Source organism: Toxorhynchites rutilus, chromosome 2 (genome assembly GCF_029784135.1).
Source record: "Toxorhynchites rutilus septentrionalis strain SRP chromosome 2, ASM2978413v1, whole genome shotgun sequence".
Lineage (NCBI taxonomy): Eukaryota > Metazoa > Arthropoda > Insecta > Diptera > Culicidae > Toxorhynchites > Toxorhynchites rutilus.
In genome coordinates, this window is record NC_073745.1 from 335,432,745 (window position 1) to 335,459,310 (window position 26,566).

General features: G+C 38.9%; 2 protein-coding genes across 3 annotated transcripts in view; one reads left to right on the top strand and one right to left on the bottom strand.

Moving 5' to 3' along the window:
* The window catches only part of LOC129770993 (putative alpha-L-fucosidase), a 442,537-nt gene that overhangs the window by 84,585 nt on the left and 331,386 nt on the right, over window positions 1-26,566 (top strand). The gene's annotated exons all lie outside the window — the stretch shown is intronic.
* The window catches only part of LOC129770991 (serine protease nudel), a 56,477-nt gene continuing 42,915 nt past the window's right edge, over window positions 13,005-26,566 (bottom strand). For both annotated transcript variants that reach the window (XM_055774217.1, XM_055774216.1), the window contains exons 6-14: window positions 24,704-25,949; window positions 24,459-24,628; window positions 24,275-24,388; window positions 15,171-15,345; window positions 14,483-15,112; window positions 14,257-14,429; window positions 13,735-14,194; window positions 13,457-13,672; window positions 13,005-13,388 (exon numbers count right to left, since the gene is read on the bottom strand). In XM_055774217.1, coding sequence (XP_055630192.1) covers window positions 13,010-13,388; window positions 13,457-13,672; window positions 13,735-14,194; window positions 14,257-14,429; window positions 14,483-15,112; window positions 15,171-15,345; window positions 24,275-24,388; window positions 24,459-24,628; window positions 24,704-25,949 — 3,563 coding nt within the window. In that variant the 3' untranslated portion in view covers window positions 13,005-13,009. The remainder of the gene's footprint in view (window positions 13,389-13,456; window positions 13,673-13,734; window positions 14,195-14,256; window positions 14,430-14,482; window positions 15,113-15,170; window positions 15,346-24,274; window positions 24,389-24,458; window positions 24,629-24,703; window positions 25,950-26,566) is intronic.

Genomic DNA, 26,566 nt, shown 5'->3' on the forward strand with positions numbered 1-26,566 from the left:
ATTCTCGTTCAACATTTTTCAACCACTTGCAAATAACATGTTTCTCTGTTACATGGAATAAATGTTTGATACAGAAAACATGATGACAAACCCCTCCCATCTTCTCTCCTTAGAGAGGGGGGAAGAGAGTCTATTCACCACAGAAACGTTTCGTGCCCCCTAAAATCTTCACATGCCAAATTTGCTTGGTTAGTTTTCGAGTAATGTAGAAATTTGTGTTTCATTTGTATGGCAGCCCCCCCCCCCCCCCTAAGAGAGGGGGAGGAGTATCTAACCACCATAGAAACATTTATTGCCTTCTAAAACCTCCACATGCCAAATTTGGTTTCGTTTGCTTGATTAGTTGTCGAGTTATGCAGAAATTTGCGTTTCATTGGTATGGAAGACTCACTTAGAGAGGGGGGAGGACTGTCGAACACCTTTAGAAATGTTTCTTCCCCATAAAACCTCCACATGCCAAATTTGGTATTTTCTTGATTAGTTTTCTAGTCATGCAGAAGTTTGTCTTTCATTTGTATGGCTGCTCATCCCCCCAACCTCCTTAAGAGAGGAGGGAGGAGTATCTAACCACCTTAGATTGATGTATTGCACCCTAAAACCTCCAGATGCCTAATTTGGTTGCATTTGCTTGATTAATTCTCGAGTAATGTAGAAATTTATGTTTCATTTGTATGGCAGCCCCCCCTAAGAGAAGGGTATCTAACCACCATAGAATCATTTATTTCACCCTAAAACCTCCAGATGCCTAATTTAGTTGCATTTACTTGATTAGTTCTCGAGTAAAACAGAAATTTGTATTTCATTTGTATGGTAGCCCCCACTCAGAGAGGGGTGAGGGGTCTCAAACTATCATGAAAACCTTCCCCGGCCCCTAAAACCCCTACATACCAATTTTAATGCCGATCGGTTCAGTAGTTTCCGAGTACATAAGAATAAGACAGACAGACAGACAGAATTTAGCAAATTCTATAAAAAAAACAAGCATCGTTAATTTTTCATTTTTTGTAGTTTTTCCAACTATGTTAAGTGCTAGAATTTGTACGAATCTACAATAAATGGATGAAAAAAAACGATATTTTATGCAGAAATCTTTATTTAAATTAGTGTTCGGAATATGAATCATGTTTCTACGCATGATTCAAATTGCCAACACTTCATTTTTCAATGTGAATTTACTGAACTTTAATGTTATGAATAATGTAATAATCCGAACCTCGACATTACTTTGGTTATATATTTCGTTTTAACATCATTTATAGGTACAGTTTTATGGGCCTACCGCAAGGCTCCTGCCTAAGCCCCCTCTTGTACAGTTTTTACGTCAATGATATGGATGATTGTCTAACTAGAGACTGCACGCTGAGACAACTTGCAGACGATGGAGTTATTTCCATCACGGGTACTAATCCCGTCGCTCTGCAAAAGTCGTTGCAAGATACCCTGAACAATCTGTTCACGTGGGCCCTCAAGCTGGGTATCGAATTCTCTACGGAGAAAACTGAAACGGTCGTTTTTTCTAGGAAGCACGAAACGCCCAATTCCAGCTTCACCTATCCGGCAAAACGATCCAACACTCTATGTTTTTCAAATACCTGGGTGTATATTTTGATTCTAAGTGTACCTGGGGGAGACACATTGCGTATTTGAAACAGAAATGCCAGCAAAGAATCAATTTTCTCCAAACAATAACCGTAACATGGTGGGGTGCCCATCCAGGAGACCTCATTCAGTTATACAAAACAACGATATTATCAGTGTTGGAATATGGCAGTTTTTGCTTCCGATCAGCTGCCAGGATTCATATTCTCAAGCTGGAGAGAATACAATATCGTTGCTTGCGTATAGCCATGGGGTGTTTGTATTCGACACATACGATGAGTCTCGAAGTTTTGGCAGGAGTACCCTCGCTTACTCTTCGGTTCACAGAATTATCCTACAGATTTCTCATCCGTTGCAAGATCATGAATCCATTGGTAATTGATAACTTCGAAAATCTACTCCAACTGACTCCTCAGTCAAGTTTTATGTCTTTATACCATGAGTACCTTACCCACGACGTGCACCCTTCACCAGGCATCTCTAACCAAGTTTGCTTCCCATACTTTTGCAATTCCTCTGTCATTTTTGATCTGTCCATGCGACAAAAAATCCATGGAATACCAGATCACCTACGCTCCAATGTTATTCCGTCGATATTTTCGGAAAAATATGGGAAAGTTGGATCTGATAAAATGTTCTTTACTGACGGTTCATACATAAACGGGTCCACTGGCTTCGGCATCTTCAATGAAAATTCCAGTGCCTCTTTCAAACTCAAAGATCCTTGTTCCGTGTATGTCGCAGAAATGGGTGCCATATACTATGCTCTAGGGATCATTGAAACACTGCCCATCGACCATTATTTTATTTTTTTAGACAGTCTCAGCTCAATAGAGGCAATCCGCTCAATGAAGGTTGATAAACGCTCATCTTATTTCCTAACAAGAATAAGACATCTATTGAGTGTTTTGGTCGAAAAATTATTCAAGATTACCTTAGCATGGGTTCCCTCTCATTGCTCGATTCCGGGGAATGAGAAAGCGGACTCGCTAGCTAAGGTGGGCGCTTCAGAAGGCACACTTTTTGAAAGGCAAATTGCCTATAATGAATTTTTTCACATTCTTCGTCAGGACACACTCGTTAGTTGGCAGCGCATGTGGAGTGAAGATGAGTTCGGTCGTTGGTTACACACGAATATCCCTAAGGTCTCGACGAGTGCATGGTTCAAGGGATTGAATGTAGGTCGTGATTTCATTCGCGTGATATCTCGGCTTATGTCCAATCACTACAACCTAAACGCGCATCTCTATCGCATTGGGCTCGCAGCAAACAATCTTTGTGATTGTGGCGATGGCTACCACGACATCGAGCATGTTGTCTGGTCGTGTATCCGGTTCCATGCTGCTCGCTCTCAGCTCTCTAGAGCACTGAGAGCACAAGGCAGAAAATCGGATATCCCCGTCCGGGATATCTTAGGTAGCCGGGATCCTGATCTTCTGCTTCATCTATACCTGTTCCTCAGAAACGCCGATGTCAACGTTTAATGATGTTTCCTTCGTTGTGTCCCCGTTTCATATCCCTCCTATCCGATCGATAAACTTTTACATAGTCGCGGCAATACATACACACACTCTTTACAGATGCACGGGCCGAAGGTTGTGCAGTCCACTGATCATTCAACAAGAGCCAAAGGTTGTACCGCTCATGACAACTCTACACGAACTGATGATTGCGCCGGCTAGTGACCATTCTATCCTGGATTCCTCGAGTCGAGAAAGACGCACCACGCTAGATATGGGGTACAGACTAGGGAGCGTTGCTGATTAATGGTCAGCTGCATCCCAATAGGAAGTAGCCCGTGTGGCACACGTATAGAGCATCGAAGACTGCAACATACCAATTATGAGAACACTTGTAATACTAACCTCGAGCCAACCGCGAGTAATCGGTTACATATTACTAACATAGTTGTAAGACAAAAATTGTCAAAATATTGGACTCCCGGCCCCGTCAGGCTAACGCCACATGTGCCTTAATAAAAAATATATTTTGGAAAAAAAAAATCATTTATAGGTATTGATACCGAAAGCAAAATCCAAGTTTTTGCAAGTATAACACTTTTCCAAAAAAGACTAGCTAATTAACTTTAATTTGATATATCGATCATATGAATTGGTCGAGTAGTTTAAAAGATATGATTAAAAAAGGCATTTTTGCTGTTCGGAATTTGAGACAAAAGTGATTCAACATATTTCTAGTTTTTCACCATGAATATGTATTTGTAAATCAATTTTATTGCAGTCAAATGAAAAAGAGGGCTCTATTGTATCCAAAAATTAATTTTATTTCGCGAAAGAGTACCATTTTGAGATTTTGAGAGACCCTGTTGAATGGCCATCAAAGCTCAAGTGTTCGGAATTTGACTATCGATTCTTCAAGCTCAAGCTTGAGCTTGTATAGACTGTACAATTCGTAGTTGCTCTCCGTGATTGACCTGAACCAACCAAATTGCACAAAGAACACACCGAATGACGCTTGGGACTAGCAAATCATTCTCGCTGTGCAATTTTCGGTGATTCAAGCTTTAAATGGTCAATAACGACGCCGGCCACGTCCTAACAGTCACCAGGGGAAGGGAAGAAATGTTAGTATGATATTCGCCGCCCGAAGGCCAGAAGGGTCGCCTCTATAGCGTGGTTTCCTAGCGATTATCATGGAAAGGATAGTTGTTAGTGGGTAGGGTTAAGAATCAGGATTCACTGCGGTAAGTCATGGAATTCTGTAAACGTGGACTTTCAACCTCTCGACAAAACAAAATCTCGGAAATCGCATATATTCCGATTGCCCGGCGGCCGGACTGACGAAATCTTTGTATTTCTTGTGTGTCGAACTTTTCAATTATTCACATATTTTGACATCCGACGACGGAAGTTATCCGGGAAACACCTCTCCCATAAATTGCGCCTAAAATATTCCTATGCTTCCTAAGTTTTGAAACATTTTTATACCCAGACAAAGGATCCATGAGAAACCTGAGAAGGTAACCGTGAAAAACCTCTACATATAATGCTAATTTACATTGTATTTCGTGAGCACTCACGTCGCTAATTTCTAATTTTTGGAAAAATTTTCTACCAAACGAAATTTTTGGTCTCCGAGAAACAGCAAAAATCGATTTTTTTCTGATTTTTTGAATTTTTCATACTCGATGACGACGATTCTTCATACACGAGAAACCTGAGAGGATCACCGAGAAACATCTCTGCAATAAAGCGAACCTACAACATTGCTATACTTTCTACTTTGCGATTTTTTTATACCCGACGATGGATAATCCATGAGAAACCTGAGAAGATCGCTGGGAAATACCTCCAAAATAAAACTCACCAATTTGAAGGCAAATAAAATAGTTAAACAAAAGAAAGCTTCCATCCATTTGCTTTTTATTCAAATTCTGATATGTACTGATATGCTATGTTATGGTAAATGATTAGATCGCCAGATAGACGATAAACGATAATAAGGACACGACCGCATATTTTCGACGTAGAACTACGAAATTATATTATGGAATCCACTTGTTTACCACTTCGAATATTATTTTAGAATGCATCGAAATTTTTGACGTAGGACTACGTCTTTCATTAAGGAAAACAGGTCACGTTTTTATGAAATAAAGTTAACGTTAATAACTATTTTTGCCGCGAACGGATTTTAGCGATTTACATACTAAAAGAATAGGAAATTCCCAAGATTTGTTTAATATGCTGTACATTGGAATCCCCTGGTTTGTAAATAGTTAAAATTCATGAAAACTTTAGGCATTTTCATTTTTCCATACATTTGTTCTGTCCATTTGTGTGCTTTCCCGTACAGAGCTGTCAATAACGAGCAACTTATCGACGACCAATGAAGGGGAAATCGTAGGATTTGAAGTCGCCGTGAACAAAGGAAAAGTAGAAGAATGAAGGGGAATATTTGCCTTGAGTATAAACAGTGGATCCCGCTGAGGCAAACTTTCATTCGGCATCGGACTGTTGAGCAATCCAGTTCACTTTGCTTTCGCTGCGCTTCGATCTAAGATTGGACCCCACCAGTGGTAATCCAACTTGGATATCGTCGTTTGCTTTTTCTGTTCGTTATTCGTTATTCGTATCGTGTGTTTTTCTTCCCGCGTCGTACATTGAACGCTTCGCGTAGTGTGTGATGGGCAAGAAGAAGAGGAAGGCAGGCTCGAGCCCTGCAAAAAACAAACGCATTGCCAGGGGCAATGAAATTTCGAGGCAAGCGTCATCTAATGATGCACGCGATGTTGGTGCAGTGAAAAGCGCACGCACTGAACCGAGCCTTCGCGAGTGTGACACCACATCGAACAACAGCGAAGTAGGCGATTTCGGCGCGTCGGTTGAAAATGTAAACGGCTTCTTTGGTGCCTTTGAGAATGCATCAATGCATTAAACTGACGTTATGGCGAAGCAGGCGTTAAGGTTATGCTCCAAAAAAATATTTATATATTATATAAATATACCAAGCATCTGGAATGTCTTACTGGAATGTTATAAGTTATTTAGGTTCGCGTGCCAGTCGCAAAACTGCCTTCAACTAGGATTGCATTTGCGCTAATATTGATCATAATGAAGCATTGCTACTGTTTTCGAGTTTGTTGATATTAGCAAAAAGAGTTTATTTCGCTTGTTTAGTCTCCAAGAAAGTAAATGTCGTTCTGGAGTTTTGTATGTGATTAGGTTTCGCTTACCAGTAGCAAAAATTCCTCCACTAAGGGTGACAGCTGCGCTTCTCTCGAGCATGAGAAAGTAATGCGACTTTTTTTGAGGCCAGTAATATTAACAAAAGCGTTTCTTTTGAGAATAGCGCAAAATGATGAGAAGTATTTGTATTCCTAGTAGCTTCATGCCACCAATGTATGGTTCTGTATGCATGCTATGGCGAACGCTTGTTTGGCGCTTGGTTCACGTTGTACGAACGATGCCTAGAGGTGCGATTGCTTTGAGGCAATACTAAATAACTTGTAGCATGATATTTGATACTTGCAAGTGTTGTCATTGTTGTTGTTTCCATTCGGTTCCAAAGCTATATTGATTTTTTTTTATCCCTTTTGTTTATTTTTAGGCTCATTAGCATTTAGCTGTAACAGAGCCGAATTTCAATCGTGTACATGTCACATGTTTATCATATCTATAATTAGCACATTACACAGTTGCCATGTTTTCGGCGTTAGAGTATTCCCTTCTATACCATTGCATATGGTACACATTTACACAGTTGCCATATAGGCGTAAGAGTTTTCGTTCTGTTCTTCCATTATCCAGTTAGACCGGACAGGGGAGACAGTTGATTGATCATTGTTGAGTTATTTATAGAACAGCAGTTGTATGGATGAATCGATCTTATTTCGATCGTGGATCGATCTCCATCGCTGATGATTGTTGCGTGGACGTAGCTATTCTGTAACAACACAAAGATGGTCAATGAGGCCCTGAGTTTTGAACTCACGATCGATCGCTTACTAAGCGAACGCGCAACCAATGTGGCTACGGAGACCCCCTATAGCTATATTGATGTAGTTATGAGATGTGGAATAATGGTGCTGGTGTAACATGTATATAATCGACTGTAGCCGAGTCTATGTCAATTGCTAAAAAGGCCACCGGAATAGCGTCCGAGGTAAATTTTCAATGCATTGACATGAAATAAATTGCGACATACGATCAACTAGTTTATTGGTTTGCGAGGGCAAGAATGAATCATCAATCAATTAACGTCAACTGATTCTACAATGAAAAACCATTTTAAAGATTATTCTACTAAGCAGTTGTTTCGAAAATTTCACAGCATTATAGAATAATATCCGAAGGTATAAACAAGCGACTTATATAAAATAACAGCGTAGTTCTACGTCAACAATGCGGTCGTATCTTAGACACAACCTCCTATAATTTTTTATAATAGAATATCTTCTTCGTTACAAATAAATTTGATGAACGTCCTTTTACGTTTTATATGATGCATAGGACCAGTGTTTGTCAAATGAGTATGATCATACAGAAATCATTTCCCCCAGCGGTATTCTTTTGTTGTTACGTGCTGCAAATCACGACACAGAAGAGAACGAGACTACTCTGCATCGGTTCGCACTTCATGATACACCGACACGCAAGCAAAACCATCATATACGCTTTCGGTGCAGAAAGTTTATTTTCTTCTTTACCTCTAACATATGCATATCGACCTCTCCATGCATCATGAAACAGCAGGATCTTACGGACTACGCAAAGCGAATGATTCATATTCAGCTAATATAGCAGATCCTGATTTTTAAGCCTCAGAGAGTGCAAACTATATGATTATTAAGCTCGATAGAGGTTAAGGGAAGGGTAGACAGATCATATTTTCCATTTTTAACGCCGCTATCCCTTGAAATATGTATATTCATATAGACCGCATAGTTTTACTAGCAACACCGCTCTCTTTTCCCATTCGTTGCTCTCCGCAAATGGTAACCGAATGATGACGTAATTTTTCTTGTATCATTTATTGCTTTGCACTTGTCTGTGCAGTGGGTTTCGCTATAGTAGAGCGGGACGATATAAGTGCGATTCACATACAACGTCACGCTCACGTCCCGTCACGTCACGTTACGTCAGTTTTTCTACCATGCAATTATTATGAAAACATTCACATACACCGGCAACGTAACGACCCGTCAGCATACGTTCAACGAAAACGACCGGCAGGATTTGTAGAAAAGAATAATTGACGGAGACGGACGGCTCGTTTGGTTTTTGTCTGGGCTTTGTGTCACGGCTTTTGTTTTGATTTTGGTTGTACAGTAATTTACATCTAATTCGACATTTAGCTAATTGGACAGAGCTGTGATGCAACACGTTTAATTAAATATTTTACCTCTGATTGGACATTTTTGTAAACATTGAGTTCGGGGCCCAAATTATAGCCCCCCTTTGAAAGTCGCAAATGTCCAATTACTGGTCAAAATTGCCATTATAAGTAACATACTGTACTTTTTAGGCCAACATATCTCTTAGTTCCAAATTTCGGAGTGAAAATCATTCGCGCCTAGCTGAGAGAAATAGTCTATATATTATTATTGTTGAATAAGGGTCGGACTACGGGGTTGAAGCATTTTAATTCAATGATTTTCATTGAATTTTTCAAAATTTAGGACTGATTCTAGGCATGCTGATTCGAAAGAGGGCATTGCAATTTAAAATTGTTGTAGATGGCGATACCATGAATAACATTAAATAAATCATTCGTTTGACATTTGACGTGACGGGTTGGTGAAAGTATTGACTGCATGTGTGAATTGGTGGAGACGTTGACGGAACGTAGACGTTCTTCTCCGTAACGTTCTATGTGAATCGCACAATATGCGGTTCAAACTTGTATGCAGGCTTCGAAAGTGGTTTGCGATGTTTCATACAGCTCGAATATGCAAACAGCAGTCTTCGTTCCTCTCTTTGTTTAATCATTTAGTGTAACACAAGTGATTACTGTCATTCATACAAGTATCTGAATGATCCTCTCATATTTGGTTATATGTTCGTGAGAGGTTACTTGCATGACACATTGTGTATCATTCGATTTTGATCGAAATCCAAACACTGCCTAGGAGTACGAAAATATGTGAACGGAAAAATTGTCAAACGATCGTTGTATTTCAAATTTCCCTCTGAAATTATTGCACATCTCATGTTTACGTAGTTTTCGAATCGCGAAAGTTCATTCACCTCTAGTATCTGGAATGACGATTTTCCCAGGCTTCTCAGTTTAAAAGTTGAAGTCCGTGTTGGGGAAACACAGCTCGGTGGGAACAAAAATACCCCCGACTTGCATGTATATTTGCAAAGCGGATTTCGACAGGTACATCGATTTTGATGTCTGTGTTGGGGAAACCGTAAATCGGGCCAATCAAAACTTGTCAGTTAGGGCGTTAAGATATAGCTTGACATTTTACAGTTATTCAATTGTTCATCCCATGAACAATAAAATATTTTATTGTTTATGGTGATAGACACCTAGAAATATTTCCTATCAATTGATGCAAACATCTTTTCGATCTGTTAAGGAATGTTTGAGTTATAAACATTCGAAATACGGGTAGGGTTAGCACACAAATCGGCAGAACAAATGTATGGGAAAAAAGGAAGTTCTTCTAGTTTTCATGAATTTAAACAGTTTAGAGATTAGCGAATTGTAATGTATAGCATATCAAACAAATCTTAGAGAATTTCCGATTCGATTGGTATACAAATCATGAGAATTCGTACGCAATGAAAATAGTTATTAACGTAAACTTTATTTCATGAAAACGTGACCTGTTTTCTGATTTGGCACCCTTCCTGAAAGACGTAGTTCTACGTCAATAAACTTAGCTTTGGAAAACTGAGCGCTCTGCATAGCTACGATGCATCCAATTACGGTGATAATATCACTGCAGGAATCAAATGTCAATGCGACAGAAATTCTGGCAACCACCGAGCCTATTCGATTCGCTCACTAACACACATAACTTGTCTTTCTTTCTTTTTTTTTGTTTTTAAACTTTGTAGTTCATTCGCCTCTATAACTTGCCTCGTCGAAGAGAGACATATAAACAATCCCGAACATGAAAGCGCATGGATCGATAAACAAAAATATCACTTCACGCTATTGCAAATATGTATTTTATAGGCTTTCCCGACACTGCTCGAAAAATCGTTTTATTCTTTAATCGATTTTGTCACAGGTCTTCCTAGTTTATACCTACACACATCGGGTAAAAGAGACAGGAAGTGGGTTATATCTATGGTATAACCGCAAGGGTGACGTAGGACTATCGTTGATTTAGAGATCATTTGTTTGAAGTTGGATCTGAATTCATTCTGAATGAATGAATATTAGGAGAACTTCGAAAACGAGAGCGTTACGTTGGAGGCACAAGGTTTTATGCATCCAATATCGGATACGGAAATATCCTACTGATGGGGAAGAATAATCTTCAGAAGCTATCCTTTTAATTGCGATTGATTGAAAAATCACAAAACCAAATGTATTTGGTCACAGTGTTACACTGATAAAAAACATTAAAATAAACTCTTTCACATGAATGTAATTTTAAATTCCCAGAGAAACTGGCAGATTATTTTCAGTAACGATTAGATATTTCCACATTTTCCTCGATACTGGAAGCCCACCAGTGGTTAATGCTAACTCGATAACCATCTGTTAATAGCACTTGATTGAAACATATTTGGTCACAGTGTTACATGGATAGAAAACATTCAAATAAACTCTTTCACATGAATGTATTTTTAAATTCCTAGAGGAACTGGCAGATTATTTTCCGGATCTTTCTCGATGCTAAATGGCATCCAAACGGAAAGAATTCCGTGCGCGTATGTGTGTGTGTGTAGCGGCTGCTTCGATGGTCACCTTCTCTTCTCCTGAAGGATCGGCTTCTCTGTGCTCCCTCACAGTTTCAAACAAACTGCTTGCGTTTCAGGGCAGATCTCGATCCTTCGTCGTCCAGCACCCTCAGCAACGATGTTGTCTTGTCGATGTCCTCACGAAAAATGAATGCGTCTCACCACCAGAATATCGCTTAAGTATGCTTTTTGTGTGTGATTGAATCGAGAGAAGGCGTGGTTTACGATGGCAATTTGGAAGGCAAACTAGAGGGGAATGAACTCTCTGAGCTCGGAACTTTCGGCGACTGAGTAATAATCGATTGCGGGCGCATACAATATTGGATACGGAAATATCCTACTGATGGGAAAGAATAATCTTCAGAAGCTATCCTGTTAATTGCGATTGATTGAAAAATCACGAAACCAAATGTATTTGGTCACAGTGTTACATGGATAGAAAACATTCAAATAAACTCTTTCACATGAATGTATTTTCAAATTCCTAGAGGAACTGGCAGATTATTTTCCGGATCTTTCTCGATGCTGAATGACATCCAAACGGAAAGAATTCCGCGCGTGTATGTGTGTGTGTGTGTGTGTAGCGGCTGCTTCGAGTTCTTCCCGGGGAACCGTTTGTGGCATCACTCTCCTCCTGATGGATTCCCTTCTGGCCTAAGGTGCACAAACAGGCTCTTGGTGACACCGTTCATCCGCGCTTTCATGATAAACGAAGAGCTTCACCACAACAGCGACAACATGCTCCAATCGCTGTTCAATTAGAACTGAGTGGATTTCCGAGCGGCGCTCGCTTATATACCGATTGGTGATTTCAATAGCCTGTTTTGAAAGCAATTTTAAGGCTATTGAAACAAATTTTTGGATGAAAAAGTAACAAGTATATAACGCGTAGACATTTTATCTTTCGAATGAAGTGTTTATCATACCATTTCGTTCAGTTGTTTAGGAGCTATTAACACTCAAAATCTCGGTCTCCGGTGTAACGCTTTCGTTTTCGAAACTTTGATTTTACACCCCGGTATAGAAATGAAAGACGTAGTCCTACGTCAAAACGAGAAAAAAACACATTGACGAGCGAGAATTTCGCCGTTAGCTTGAGCATTACCTATACAATTTATACTTATTTAACTAATAAAACCAAGCTTATAAACGGCGTCGTTATAAAATTTCGTTAGATAACTTTAAGGAGAGCTTCGGGAACAGCACTTTTCAATTACAACTGAGTTTTGTCACCACATACAGAGAAACGAGCAAAAACTACATGTAATCAAGAATCAAACGAAGAGCGCGTCTACTCTCGATGACCACACGCGCGAGGCTCGCTGCACCATTACTCTCGATTCTTCAAGACCAAAAACGATGCTCACTATTTTACATTCGTTTTTGATTCGTTTTTATGCGCTGTCGACACCCCAATCGACGATATCGACGATTGTGACGTAGAAATCCCAGTTCAGGTGACAATCGTCACGTTGCTTGACAGCGGGACTGTTCGTGAGAGTTGATTTGTGTTTATTCAAGTGAGGTTTCTCACGGCATTCGCCTGTTGGAATCGCGTGCGATACGTGACAATTGTCATCACGCCGCGCAGAATCAGGCTGATTAGCTATGTTGAGAAAATTTATTACTACGGTTGAATTGGCGATGCGGCCAGTAATCGCAGATTTTTTCGACAATAAAAGGACACAGCGTAACATACGTAACATATTGTAGTCAATGAGGTCCATTATGAGCCAACGAAGCATGTATTCCCGAAGACGAAGTAAACGAAGGATAATATACAATCTAGTCTCTAAAACGAATTTCAAACATTTTAGTAAACACAATTAACTATAAACTGAACCAGCTTCTCGAGAGAGTTAGTATAGGAGTCAATAAATAGAAGAAGTATATCGACTACACTAGATATCAAGGACACATTTTCTTACTGGACCAGGACGATGTGTCATAATTTTTCATTTCGTGATGGAGTTTCTCACAGTGAAGCAACAAAATAACACACTTCACACGATCGGTAACCCAGCTCAGTCCCCGCAATTTATTTCTAACCGATCACAATTCATCTCATCTTCATAGCTCCAATTCACCAGCTTGAACATCGGTCGACTGGGTTTCATGAAGAATGACTGCTTCGGGTTGATTACCACCTTGGAGAATTTGTTCAACACCACGGCTTTGGTGGGTACACTCCGCGTTTTCTCAACTGGATCATCTGTCGAGCTGTTGGCCATCCTCCCGGTAGCATCGCCGTGTTGCATTTTTCGACCATATATTTTCGCCGTTCGATGGTAGCCTATGCTTTCGCAAATTTGCCGTATATTTTCATCGTCGTACTTGACGTCCTTCGGGAAGCACTTCGAGTGCCATATGCCGAAGCTTTGCTGCATCACCTCGCCGTAATTTCTTTAAAAAAACATGGAAGTTCCACTGGAATAAGTGGATCCGTTTGTTTGAATATTAAAAGTACTCACGATTGTTCCGGGTTCTGTTGAAGTGCATAGCAGTAACGTTCATCCTCCCCTCCGGGACAATCATTGTCCCCATCACAAACATGGTCGTGCGGGACGCAGGCTCCGCTCTCTCCACAGCGGAAGTTTGTTTCTTGACACTTGCACAGCCGTGGATTTTCGTCCGATTTGTCCCAACAGTTGCGGACTCCGTCGCAAATTTTCGTTGGGTTGGTTGCCCTGTGAATCAAAATATTGTTCAGTAACCTTTCAATAGTAACAAGCTTCAGACGAACACTGACTTGTAGTAAGTGTAACACGAGCATTCGTTGGGTTCATCCGACAGATCACCGCAATCGTTCCGTCCGTCACAAAATTTACTCTTGTCCATACACCTTCCGTTCGCACAGCGAAACTCCTCTGTTAAACAAAAGCCCGCCGTCTGGTTCTGGTTCATCGTGGCGCACATCGTGGGATTCTCATCCGCACCGTCGAGGCAGTCTTGTTTGCCATCACACACGTGTAACTTTTCGACACACTTTCCGTATCGACAACGCATCCCCGTACAGACAGGTGCCACAAAATCGTAGTCACACTTCTGATGGCTTAAAACATGCTGTATTTCGGGGTAGAATGCCTTCAGCGAGATCATTTCAACGGGTTTGTTAAACCCACACAGACCTCGCTTGTTTCTGAAGAACCCCACTGGGTACCATCCTGAGAGAGGGGTTTTACACACTACCACTCCCGATCGGGTTGCGACTGAAATTTGTGGTATAGACTCAGTTGTGACTCAGTATCGGATCAGAATTGATGCGGCTTACCTTCCGAATCGCAATGATCTGCTTCATAGAAGCCATGCTCTGAATTGAGCTGGTAGCAAACATGCATAGCGGGCCTGCAACCGGTCATGTTGAGATGCACTCCCACCGTCCGGGTTCTCCCCAGTTTATCCTGTCCAACGGCCAGACATTGGTTCTCCTCGATGGTGTGATTTCTGAAAATAGATGATGTTCCAATTAATGTATCTCAGAGTTAGTTGAACTATACTTCTCCGGAATGAACGTTGGCAACACATGCCGGGTGAAACTGAGCTGCTTCTCCAGATGTAGCAGAACCACTCGCGCATCGGGTATGTAATGGTAACAGTCCACCCGCAACACCTGCTCGTACGGACCGGCGATTTTAAGATACGACTTCGCTCCACCCGCCACCACCGAGATATAGTCAATCTTAAGATTGATCAACCGCATACACGAACTGTCCACGATGATCCAGTTGGCATCGACGATTATCGCACGGCACAGAACTCGACCGTCCAGGTAGACGTCCGTATGCCACGGCCAGTCGTAATCGTCGCCGAAGTTCTCGATCAGCTGTATGTGGGCGTTCTCGTGGAAGGTTATGTGCGGCTGCAAGTGTGGCCTGTCGATTGGATTCAACGGTTTTATGTTGACTTGTACCGGCTTTTGCTTGTTTTCGTTTGCGAAATGACTGATTTCTTGTTGGGTAGCATTGATGTATGGAACGCATATCACGTGCAGAGCATTACAGTTTGCCTTCGCGGAAATGTTCCGATAGGACTTGATGAATGAAGCCTGTTGGACCAGAAAACTGCTGTCGGTGGTAGGATCGCTTTGATGAGGTTCCAACGTGATCTGGGAGTAGTTTCGATAGCCACTGAAAAACAGTGATTGTCAATTTGATTCTGATTCTAACTATTAAGAGCGCAACATACGCAAATCCTAGAAAAGAGCATATCTTCCCGACAGAATCGGCTGTGCGATTGGTGACCTCCACATCACAAACTACATTCCAAGTTCCTCTTGTGTTTCTTGTCACCAGACCCTCGTATTTGAACATTGAGAGATTATTCGCATCGAAGTAAATTTTATGACCATCGGTAAGGGCGACTGGAAAGGATTTTTTCAATGTTAATATTATAAAGAGTATGATGATGATGATGATGATGATGAAGATGATGGTCGCACCTCATACCCATACGAAGGTTTGAGCTGGACGATTTTTCATTAAGATAATATTATGATTTTACAATAGACGTAGAGAACAAATTTGCATTGGAACGGACTGGTTCTGTTGCAGACATAAATTAACTATCAAAAGAACACCGAAGTAGACGAAAACTGAGAAAACAAATCATTGATTGATCGGGAATCTAACCCGATATCTCAAAGTTTCCACTAGAGATTTACTCTGAGATCTGCCGCATTACATAAACACCTCGTCGTAACTATCTGATAATTGTATTTCACTGTAGTGTTGAAACCAGTGTTGAAAAAAAATCATCTTCGCTAAGCTCAAATGCATAGATTTTCGGTTGGATCGAAATCCTATATATTCCAAACGAAAATCAAAATGACAGATCCAGACAACTAGTGAATATGAGCAAATGAACTTTTGTTCTTCAATATGTTTTGAAGATTATTTTTCCACCCAGTGTCATTTTCATCTTGATTATTCAAGATGTCAGAATTGAATTTCATTTTAGCCAAATGAATATCACCTGTTGTTCACTTTTAACCTGAGGCAACTGTGTGCGGTTGGTTTTTATTTATGCCGTTGTTACTGTCTCGCCAAACAAAATCCTGCGCGATTTCTTGCAAAGTTCGTTTGCCTGTTCTGTTCTTTGTTTTAAAGAGGTTTTAAACTTTTCAGTTCATTCGCCCCTAAGCAAGTTTGACTCAGCGAGATCTAATGTTTATGCTCTAGGCCAGTGATGGCCAAACGGTGATCCGCGGTCTACCGGTCGCCCGCGTAGGTATTCCTAGGCGCCCGACAGCTGGTCTAGGATAGTGTCACCTCCAAATGCAATGGAATAAATATCTTTTCACCTCTTGTGGTGATCACTTTATTAGGTGTTTATGCTAACCTCAATAAAACAAATTAGTTGTAAGAGTAGATATTTCTTCATTAAAGATTCGGTTTTATTTTTTTCAGGTTGTTAGTTCTTTAATATTAACTCATCCAGTTGTTCGACCACTTCTAATGAAGTAAAAAATTGTCACTAGGAATAATTTCAACAATTTGTTAAACGACCAATTGAAAATGTTGGAAACATCCGGCACAAGGTTTTAAAAATCGATAAAAACCAAACTTTCGAAGAAAACTTCGCTTTTGAAGACTGCGTTCGCGAGTTTCAATGAAGTATTGTCATTTTAATTTCAAAAGTAAATTTTAAGTAACGAGAATCATATGTGCAGATTATTTTTTTCAAGAAACATAGTCATGAGTAGAACAACAGTGATGAATGAGAAATTATAAATTTTAAAATTAAATATTGGACCCTCTTATGTAATTCAGAGTTTTACTTGTTAGCTCTATTTTACTGTTATAGATACAGTCGGGTGGAAGATGCCGGCATAATTTTTCGAGCCATTTGGTTTGCTTGTTGCATTCCTGATGCTTTGCTTTAGGAAACATTGCGGTAAAGTTTCAAAATATACAATTCGCCGACGCTCGAGAAAGAACTCAATTCGATAAGATTATATCTATTCTATACATAATGACAGTGATAGTTATAGGGGTCGAATTGATCGTTCGACCCAATTTACATAATAGGGGCTAACATATCCGATAGATAGTTCTTATACATCTTGTTAATTGGTTAATTGGTCTCACAGACCGAGAATCAATGATTTTCATTTAATTAGAAAAAGTGGTTCACCCCTAATTGGACATCTAGCCAATTGGGCAGACCTGTAATACAATACGAATAATCGGATGTTTTGATATGATTCTCTAATTGGATGTTTTTGTCCTTTGTGCATGTTTTCACAACATGATAAATTTCGAAACTCGAAACCATTTTCTAAATCCATCCAAAAATGAATGAGCATTGATAGTATCTAAATTTCTTCAATTTACAGCCATTCCATGCCAAACCGATATAATTTTCGTGGGAAGTGGAAATTTTGTTTCCTGTCGCAAACCATTATACCCGGATTTTTTAAATTTTTTTGTTAGGGTGATCATTTCCATTTTAGGGTGGTCCGAAAAATCAGATTTTTCCTCTTTTTTCAAAAAAAAAAATTCTACCCATTAAGCTACCTGCGCAAATAACATTCTAACTTTGAAAAATCATAACTCAAAAATTAAAAAAAGAGCCTCTCTGATTTTTAGATATGTTATGTGAAAAAAAAATTCAGCTTTCAATAAAAAATATAAAAAAATATAGCGCCCTTGGTCCCGAGACCACGAAAACTATAAATAATAAATACAATGAATAATTACGAAATAATTACGGTAAACTTTTAAAAATCAAAAAAACGCCTCTCTGGTTTGAAGATATGTTATGTAAAAAAAATCTCAGCTTTCCAAAAAAAATATGAATTATTTTAGCGTCCTGAAACCATGAAAACTTAAAAAAAAAAAACAAATACAATCATTAATAACGAAACCAAATTAAAATTTTGAAAATTAAAAAAAAGATCAGCTAATTGGCTTTAATTTGATATGTCGATCATTTAAATCGGCTCAGTAGTTCAAAAGTTATGAATTTTTGAAAAATGTCATTTTTTGAAAAAAGTGGAAAAATTTCGGACCATCCTAAAATGGAAATGGTCACCCTAACAAAAAAATAAAAAATACGGGTCTAATGGTTTGGGACAAACAACAAAATTTCCACTTCCCACGAAAAACTGAAAACCACCATATGGGTTTGACATGGAATGGCTGTTTATATCCCCAATATATTCCCGAAAGACGAAATCGTTTGTTAAAAGATGATCCCTATAGGAGCGCTACCCTCAAACTTGAACGGTCAAAATCAATGTTCATTAAAAAACAAATTTTCAAAAATATTTCTACGATCAAAAATATCGAAAAGATCGATTCTCGCAATTTCATGCAGTACAAAGGATCGATTAAAAAAAAACGGAAATCGGAGAGGAAAAGATCGATCTTCTGAATATCGCATGATCGCCCAATCCTAGTTCAAACTTTGTTTTATTGTCTAGTATTAAAATCATTTTCTAATGACTTTTTGATGCAGTCAACGTTGGTAGCCCGCAGCCTAATATTTGAACAATTAGTCGCCCGTAGTGCCCAAAAGTTTGGCCACCACTGCTCTAGGCAAATGTTTCCCTTCGTTCTGCTTCTTCTTCTTCTTTTCTTTGTTCACGGAGACTTTAAATCATTCCCCTTCGTTGATCGCCGATAATTTGCTCGTTATTGACGGCATGGGTAGAGAATCTCACAAATGTATGGGAAAACTGAAATGCATCTAGTTTTCATCAATTTAAACCGTTTACACATCAGGGGATTGTAATAATAGCATAAAAAACAAATCATAGGGAATTTCCGAGTTGTTTGGTATGTAAATCGTCGAAATCTGTTCGCGGCAAAAATACTTATTAACATTAACTTTATTTCATAAAAACGTGACTTGTTTTCTGATTTGGCACTCTTAATGAAAGACGTAGTTCTACGTCAAAATGTTTGAAAGGTCACTAACTAATATCTGATGGAAACAATCATAACTTCAGGTATGGCTTTTCGAAAAAAGCGTGGTAAAAATGAACAATATCACAAGTATTTTTTTTTGTACTCAAAAAAAGGATATAAATTGATGAAAAGATGGGACGATGACAAGTGCTCGAAAAACGGTACTGTCCCGTTCGAAACGATGCGTTTGGTCAGCCTACCAGTAACATAAAAGCAATCTTGTATCACATTTGCGTTGACATTGTCGATACCAGCTGATTTCTGCAAGGAAAAATAAATATCTTTCAACTCTGCAAATGTGATGAGTAGAAAACATTCATAGACAATGTAAGTAAAATTTATATTATTGTAAGCATTGAATTTATATCAAAAATACATTGCAGCTTTAAAGCTATGAGTTAGCTACTATCTGGACGTTTTTTAATCGTTTTTAAATTTTATCCGAACAAGCATCATCAAACACACGAATGGCTTGCAAATGTAAATGTAGTATTTGTAGTAAATAAATTAGCATTTTTTTCATGCTAATAAAATAGGTTTTTCTCTACAGCGAATATTTTCGATGCTACAGATTTTTTAAAAAAAAGAACACATGAGAAAGATTTTTTACCCATTTGGTACAGATAAAAATGTGGCAACACTGGTTAAGAGTTTAAATTATTTTTTCAGTAGTCTCCATACAAAAATGCCATATATTCCCGAAACTATATATATTATATAACGTCATATTTTAATAAGATCTAAAACTTGGTCGAATACACTATATTGCTAAGTTGTAAATTTTCAAAGTAAACATGAAAAACTTGTTGTTGGAAAACTATTTCCCTTATAATTACGTTTTTGAGAAAAATGAATTTAGAAATGAAACGAAATGAAAATGAAGGAAACTTTTAAAATTTTTTTGCAGTGTTGAAAAAATTTGCATTTTGTTATAAAAATAATGAAAATAAAATAATTTCCTATATTTCATTTTTTGACCAAAATTAATAAATTTTCAGAAAGTTTTTACACTCACAACGTTTCACTGCTATCTGAGATGGTGATCACCAACTGTTCGAATTATACAAATTGATCTGTATTCAACCATTCCATTGAATTCGACAAATGACAAAACATGAGTATTTTTGATACGAACGAAAGTTTGTATTCCGTTCGGATTGGAGGAAATATGAGTTTTCCACAGCATTTGGGAATTTTGTGACTCAAGTGTAACTTTTGAAAACGGCGTATCGATTTTAGTGAGAGCAATATTTGATAATTATATCTCAAAAACTATGATTCCTACCGAAATAGTGTCTTAGAAAGAGTTATAGAGTATTGATGTCCAAACGTGGAAAAAATACACTGAGAAAAAAAATTAGTCCTTTTTTTATTTACAAAAAAAAACTTTTATTGTATATTATATTATTATATATACACAAAAATGATCTAATGATCCTTTATTTTGAATTTTGCCTCTGCCAAAAAGTGAACTGTATCAAAATTGGGAAAAACGCGATCGATCAAAGTTCTACTGTTTTTTTTTAATTCTCGTAACTTCAGCCACGGTCTGTTTCAAATTATAAAAATCATATAGTTGTTTCGAATTCTGCACGTTGAGTCAATCGATATTGAACTCACCGGCAATTACATTTAATTTACTGCAGTCAATGAAACTATGTCTGGAGGTGACAGGCAAAAAGCAACTTTGTAACTTGGGTTCCACCGTTTTGTCTCAAATTCCGAACACTTAATCTTTGTTGGTAATTAAACAGTGTCTCATTACTCAAAATGGTACTATTTCACAAAATTGAGGTAGTTTTTGGATACAATAAAACCTTTCCTTTCATTTTTCCACCATAAAATAATATTCATAGTGAAAAACTAAAAAAAAATTTGATTACATTTGTCACAAATTCCTAACAGCAAAAATGCAATTTTATTTAAACAATAACTTTTGAGCTGCTAGACCGATATATCAAATTAAAGTCAATTAGCTATTCTTTTTAGCAAAAATACTATAGGGTAACACGGGGTGAGTTGGACATACGGGGTGATTTGGACCACCCCTTTATCTCAAAAAGAACGCCTCAACTTGGATTTTTTATAATGTCATTTTCTTTTATTATTGAACCGTATGTAACTAACGTAAAAAAACTTTGGTAAAATTCGACAGGGCGAAGGAAATGGTAGCATGGACACAACAAGCACTCTGATTATCAAAATGTGAGTTTTCCGATCGTGGTTTTAAGGTTTTTCCCGCTGATTAAACAAACATTTTGGTTAATTATGCAGTAAACCTCTGTTCGCCTACAGAAGAGGAACATTTTGATGCAGCGAAACTGTAATTTTGATAACAATAAATGAAATTGATTGCATTTTAATTTTTGCATGTTGTGTGGGGTGACATGAACACGTTTCTGTGGGGTGAATTGGTCCTACAGGTTTTAGGCTTTTCTTTGATCTAATTGATTCCAGATGTTACGGAATTACAAAAAGAGGATGGGCAGAAAACGTAGGAAGAAGACGAAGCTTGAAAGAGCAATTCAGAACGGATTTTCTTTGACCAACAACGAAAGTATGTGAAAATGCTCGTACAACAGTGTAATGTTTCATGCAGAATTCGAGATGGTGTCAATCGAATTTTTTTGGTCTGGAAATACTTTACATAAACATAAGTATGTTTTTTTCGATGAAACACACACTGGACCAAATCACCCCGCATCAAATTTCAATGTCCAAAAATCATCTCTTCTATTTTATGATATATTTGGTAGTTTGAAGCTTGATATAATGATTAAACATTATTGATTGAGAGAAAACAAGTATAGCTCAGTATACAATGTGACATTTTTGGTTTAGACCGTATTGGTTTGGAAATATTCGGCGATTTACTTAGGTGGTCCGAGCTCCCTCCTTTTCCCCTACTCCCAAGAATTTGGATTTTGTGCTTTGAAACTTGATTCAAATTCTGAATTTGCTAACACAAACCTTTTATCGCTTGTTTTGGCAGTCACTTTTGACGTGGGACTACGTCTAACCGGAGTATATGGGGTTAAATGAAAACCTAAACACAGAACATGCAGGAAAAAATGAAAGATTCCGAATGCTTATAACTCGAACATTTCTTACTGGATCGAAAAGATGTTTGCATCAATTGATAGGGAATATTTCTACGCTTCTATCGCTATTGATAAAATGTTATTTTTCATTAGCTAAACAAATGAATAATTGTAAAATGTTAAGCGTTATCTAAACACCCTAACTGCCTCATTTTGATTGGCCCGATCGACGGTTTCCCAAACACAGCCATCAAAACCAAGCAGCCTTGGGGAAATCGGCATTGCAAATACATGAAAGTATGGGGACTTTTTTTCTCACCGAAATGAGTTCCCTAACATAGACTTCAAACCCAAGCAGCGTTGAAGAGATCGGCATTGCAAATACATGAAAGTCCGGGGTATTTTTGTTCCGACTGAAATGTGTTTCCCTAACACAGACTTCAAATCCATGGAGCGTGGCGTAATTGGCATTCCAAATACATGTAAGTCGGGGGCATTTTTGTTCCGACTGAAATGTGTTTCCCTAACACAGACTTCAAACCAAGATATCTGGGGAAATGGGCTCAGCAAATAAATGCAAACTGCGAGTATTTTTGTACTCACTTGCCTTTGTGCAAACTAGAATATGTTTCCTTGAAACGGTCTTCCGGGGGTACTTCTGCACTCGTATGTTTTTTTTTGCACTCCGAAAAGTGTATTCCTAACACGGATTACAAAAGCAGGTACGAACACAACGCTTTGGCTCGGTTATCAAGATTACATTGAAGGATATGCCTTCATAACCGTTTGCTACGATAACGCCTACTGATTAAACAATTTGCGTTCAATGTACATGTCAAAATCGGAACTGAGTTCCTGAAGTTCATCAAATCAAGTAAATTCGCGGTTCAAGAAATACGTACACTTGAGAGGTGCAAACTTCAGAAGGAAACGTAAAATAAAATAATCGTTTGATAATTCATCCATTCCCATAATTTGTCCTAGGCATCATACCAAACGTAAAAGGACTGTCATTAAATTTACTTGTAACAAAGAACATAATCTATCACAATGCATGAATTGACCTTATATGGAATTATACAATATTTTTACTCACAAAGCAAATATATTGAATTCAATCAAATTCGGGAATTGTTCATTCAATCAAAAATTTAATCAATACAAACGAATGATTGCTACGCTAAAGTAGTCCCACGTAAACATTGCGGTTATATCATAGATATAACCCACCCATTTTTTTGCAAATACTTAGTATTATAAGTTATAGGCACTATCGATACCTGTGAATGATGTTAAAATGAAGCCTATACCACAAAGAATATCTTGGTTTTTATTGTTCAATTATTTGTAATTTTAAAGTTCAGTAAATTTACATTTAAAAATAAAGTGTTCGGAATTTGAGACTATTCGGAATTTGAGACAAAACGGTATTGATCAAACAAATCATCAACAATATAAGTTTTCGAAAGAAATACTAGTCGTGGGCGGAAATTTCTCACATTATTGCACATTGAAACATAATTTTTAGCAAGCTCAGCTATATTGAAGTACATTATTTCTTATTTCCTATCCCATTGACTTTCCTTGGATTGATATTTACTGGAAAAAATGTTGTTTTTTTTTCTTTTCTAATAGTCTCCGATACAATGGACACGGTGTATTATATGCTGGATGGTTTATGTCCAGTTTTCATTGACATTTAAAATTTACACATTTAAATTAAGTTTGACAATCTGTGCTCTTGTGCCCGAATCCTCCACCTTGAAGAAACGCAGAACATTAATGGCCTTAACAAGTGAACATACATCCCATCCTATATTACTTTTCGTGCAGTCATCAGACATCCACAAGTGTCATTATTTATATCAATAATTGTATTGTATTTGTTGTACTTCAAACATGGATTTTCATATTCCGCAATAATTTCAACATCTCGAATCGTGATGTCATCATTTTGGCTTTTTAACAAGTCAATGAAAACATCTGAGGAATATCGATCACTCATTCCCAATATTTTTAATCTTAGTTTCGCTGGTTTGGAAACAACAGCGTTAAACTTATCACCCAGATTGTTTTCATTGCTATTTTTCACATTTTCTATGTTATCTCCTGCCGCACACTCAACTATAATCGAGCCGTCTTTCCCGTTGCTCAATTTACTGATTTTGTGGATTCTTGGATCAAGATTTTCCTTTAAAAATTTTCTAGTATCGTCATTATGATTCGAAGATTCAACTGGTTTAATCACAATAACAGGGCAAGCCTTACGGTTCTTTTCGGGATGCGGTTCAGCTACCATGTTTGCAAAAACACAACAAAAATTAATTCGGATACTCACGACAATCCAGCTCGTCTTCATGGAGCGGACAATCCGGATGACTATCGCACAGTTGTTTCTCATCAATACAAACATTGCTCATCCGGCAGGGGTACTTCCCTGCACCGCATTGCACTGAAATGATGCGGAGAAAACATTTTCATCAATCTCATCACACTCAACACACCCACTCAGTCACTCATACAGCAGTTCAACTCATCGGTGAGATCCCAACAGTCGGTTTTTCCGTCACAAATCAAAAAGTTGTACTTATCCCGCAGGTAATCTCGGCACGTGCAGCTCATCTCATCCGTCCCATCCTCACAGTCGATCACCCGGTCGCAGTGGTGAGCCACATTGATCGTTTGGTGGATCCTAAAAACAAACATGATACAACACTCATTGTTACTCATAGCTCTTTGGGTTCAACCAAACCACCGATTGACTCACTTTTTACACACGAATCGCCTGTACCGACTGGTTTCGTTCAGCGTCAGCTCCGATCGATTACTGAGTGACGTGTGAAGGTTATGTGTCGCTATGCGGAATCGATTGAGTGTTTTCTGTTTCGTATCCTCCATATCGACAAGTTCACGGAAGAACGGATGCTCGTGTGCGGGTTCGGTTGCCAGATGCACATTGGATGCACCGTGTTCCATGTCGTCCCCAAGAGCATCAGCGGTGTGGTTGAGGCCGGTGTCATTTGTACCAGACCGGAAGTGATCCGTGAAGAAATGTTTCACTTCCGACATCGTTTTATTCGCTAGGGTCCAAATCGGTTCGCTGGATGTTGTTGCTATTGTCGTTGCACTCGAAATGGGTTCTTCGCTGACAGTACTCAACGCTTCCGTTGTATTTCGGACCTTTGTTGAACATTTCGTAACCGTTTCTACGCGTACGGTACTCTGGGACACAGTTGAAGGACTTGTAGTGGGTTCTTCACTAACAGTGTGTAATGTCTCCAAGGTACTTTGAGACATTGTCGTAGAGCTTACGCTATCGGCGAACGATGACAACTTAGCGCTTCCAACGATTTCCACTTCACTGTTCGCATCTGCCTCGCGAGAGCCATTGACAGCAGCTTTGGTGGATATCTCACGCGAACTTACTGAAGTTGAGCTTATGGTAGATACAACTGTAGCTACAGTTGGGATTATATCGATTGGAATCGTCGATGTACTCGTTGCTGTAGCATCTGCTACCTTCAATGAAGAGTTATTCCCGGTGGCTGTCTCATTCGCAACCGCATCCATCATAACTCCCAGCAGGCTATCCATCGGACAGTCGCTCTCATCCTCACCCCCGAGACACTCCACGTGTCCGTTGCATCGCTTCGAGGCCGGCAAACAGAAGGGAGCTCCCCAGGAGCAGTGGAATCCGGGACAGCTCAGCGAGGTCGTTACAGCTGGCAGCGGATCGTGAGTTTTTGAGCGAATCCAGTCTATGAACAGTGCAACCCGGGTGTACACACCGGGTTCGTTTGCCCTGGCACAGCCCTCTCCGTGGCTTACCACCCCGGCAAGATACCACTCGTGGGGATCGGAATGGCTAGGGCAGATGAACGGACCCCCGGAGTCACCCTGGCAGGCATCGAAACCGCCTCCGTCGGTCGCTGCGCAGATTTCCATGCCTTCGCGGTCGTTTTTGTGCTTGCAGTAGCTCAGGATTGGTACAGAAACTTCCTTCAAATGGTCAGCTGGAATGAGATTAATTAGTAAATAAATTTAATGTTTAAATTGACAGGTGTTAAAATAAATAGAGTAGGAGCGTCGGGAAAAAAATAACAGCGTGCTTATTCAAAAAGCAATTCCATGCCGAATCAACCGGCCTCTGCCTCGATCTTCTCAGATGTTGTTTAAACTTTGTACATTATTTTTAAAAAAATTGTAACCCCAAATTCAGATGTCCGAGAAATATGATATACAGCAAAGTTGTTGGGAAATGAATGAAATATTTAGAAACAATAACATAAATACACCCGTGCACCCGTGGCCGAGTGATAAGCCTCTCACATTATCATGCCCGGGAGTTCGGGTTCGATTTCCGTTCTGGTCGGGGGATTTTTCATCAAAGAAATTTCTTCCGACTTGCACTGTGGTCACGCGTATTCTAGAGCTTGCCCCTCGGAATACATGCAAGGCGTGTTTATTTGGCTTAAGAAATCTCAACTAAGTATTAATGAATGACGCTAGTTAATGCATGCGTTGAGACGGCAAAGGTTCCACAGGGAACGTTAACGCCATTCAAGAAGAAACATAAATACATAAAAACACCGTTAAAAAAATCTTACTCAAAAATTGAATTGAAATTTAA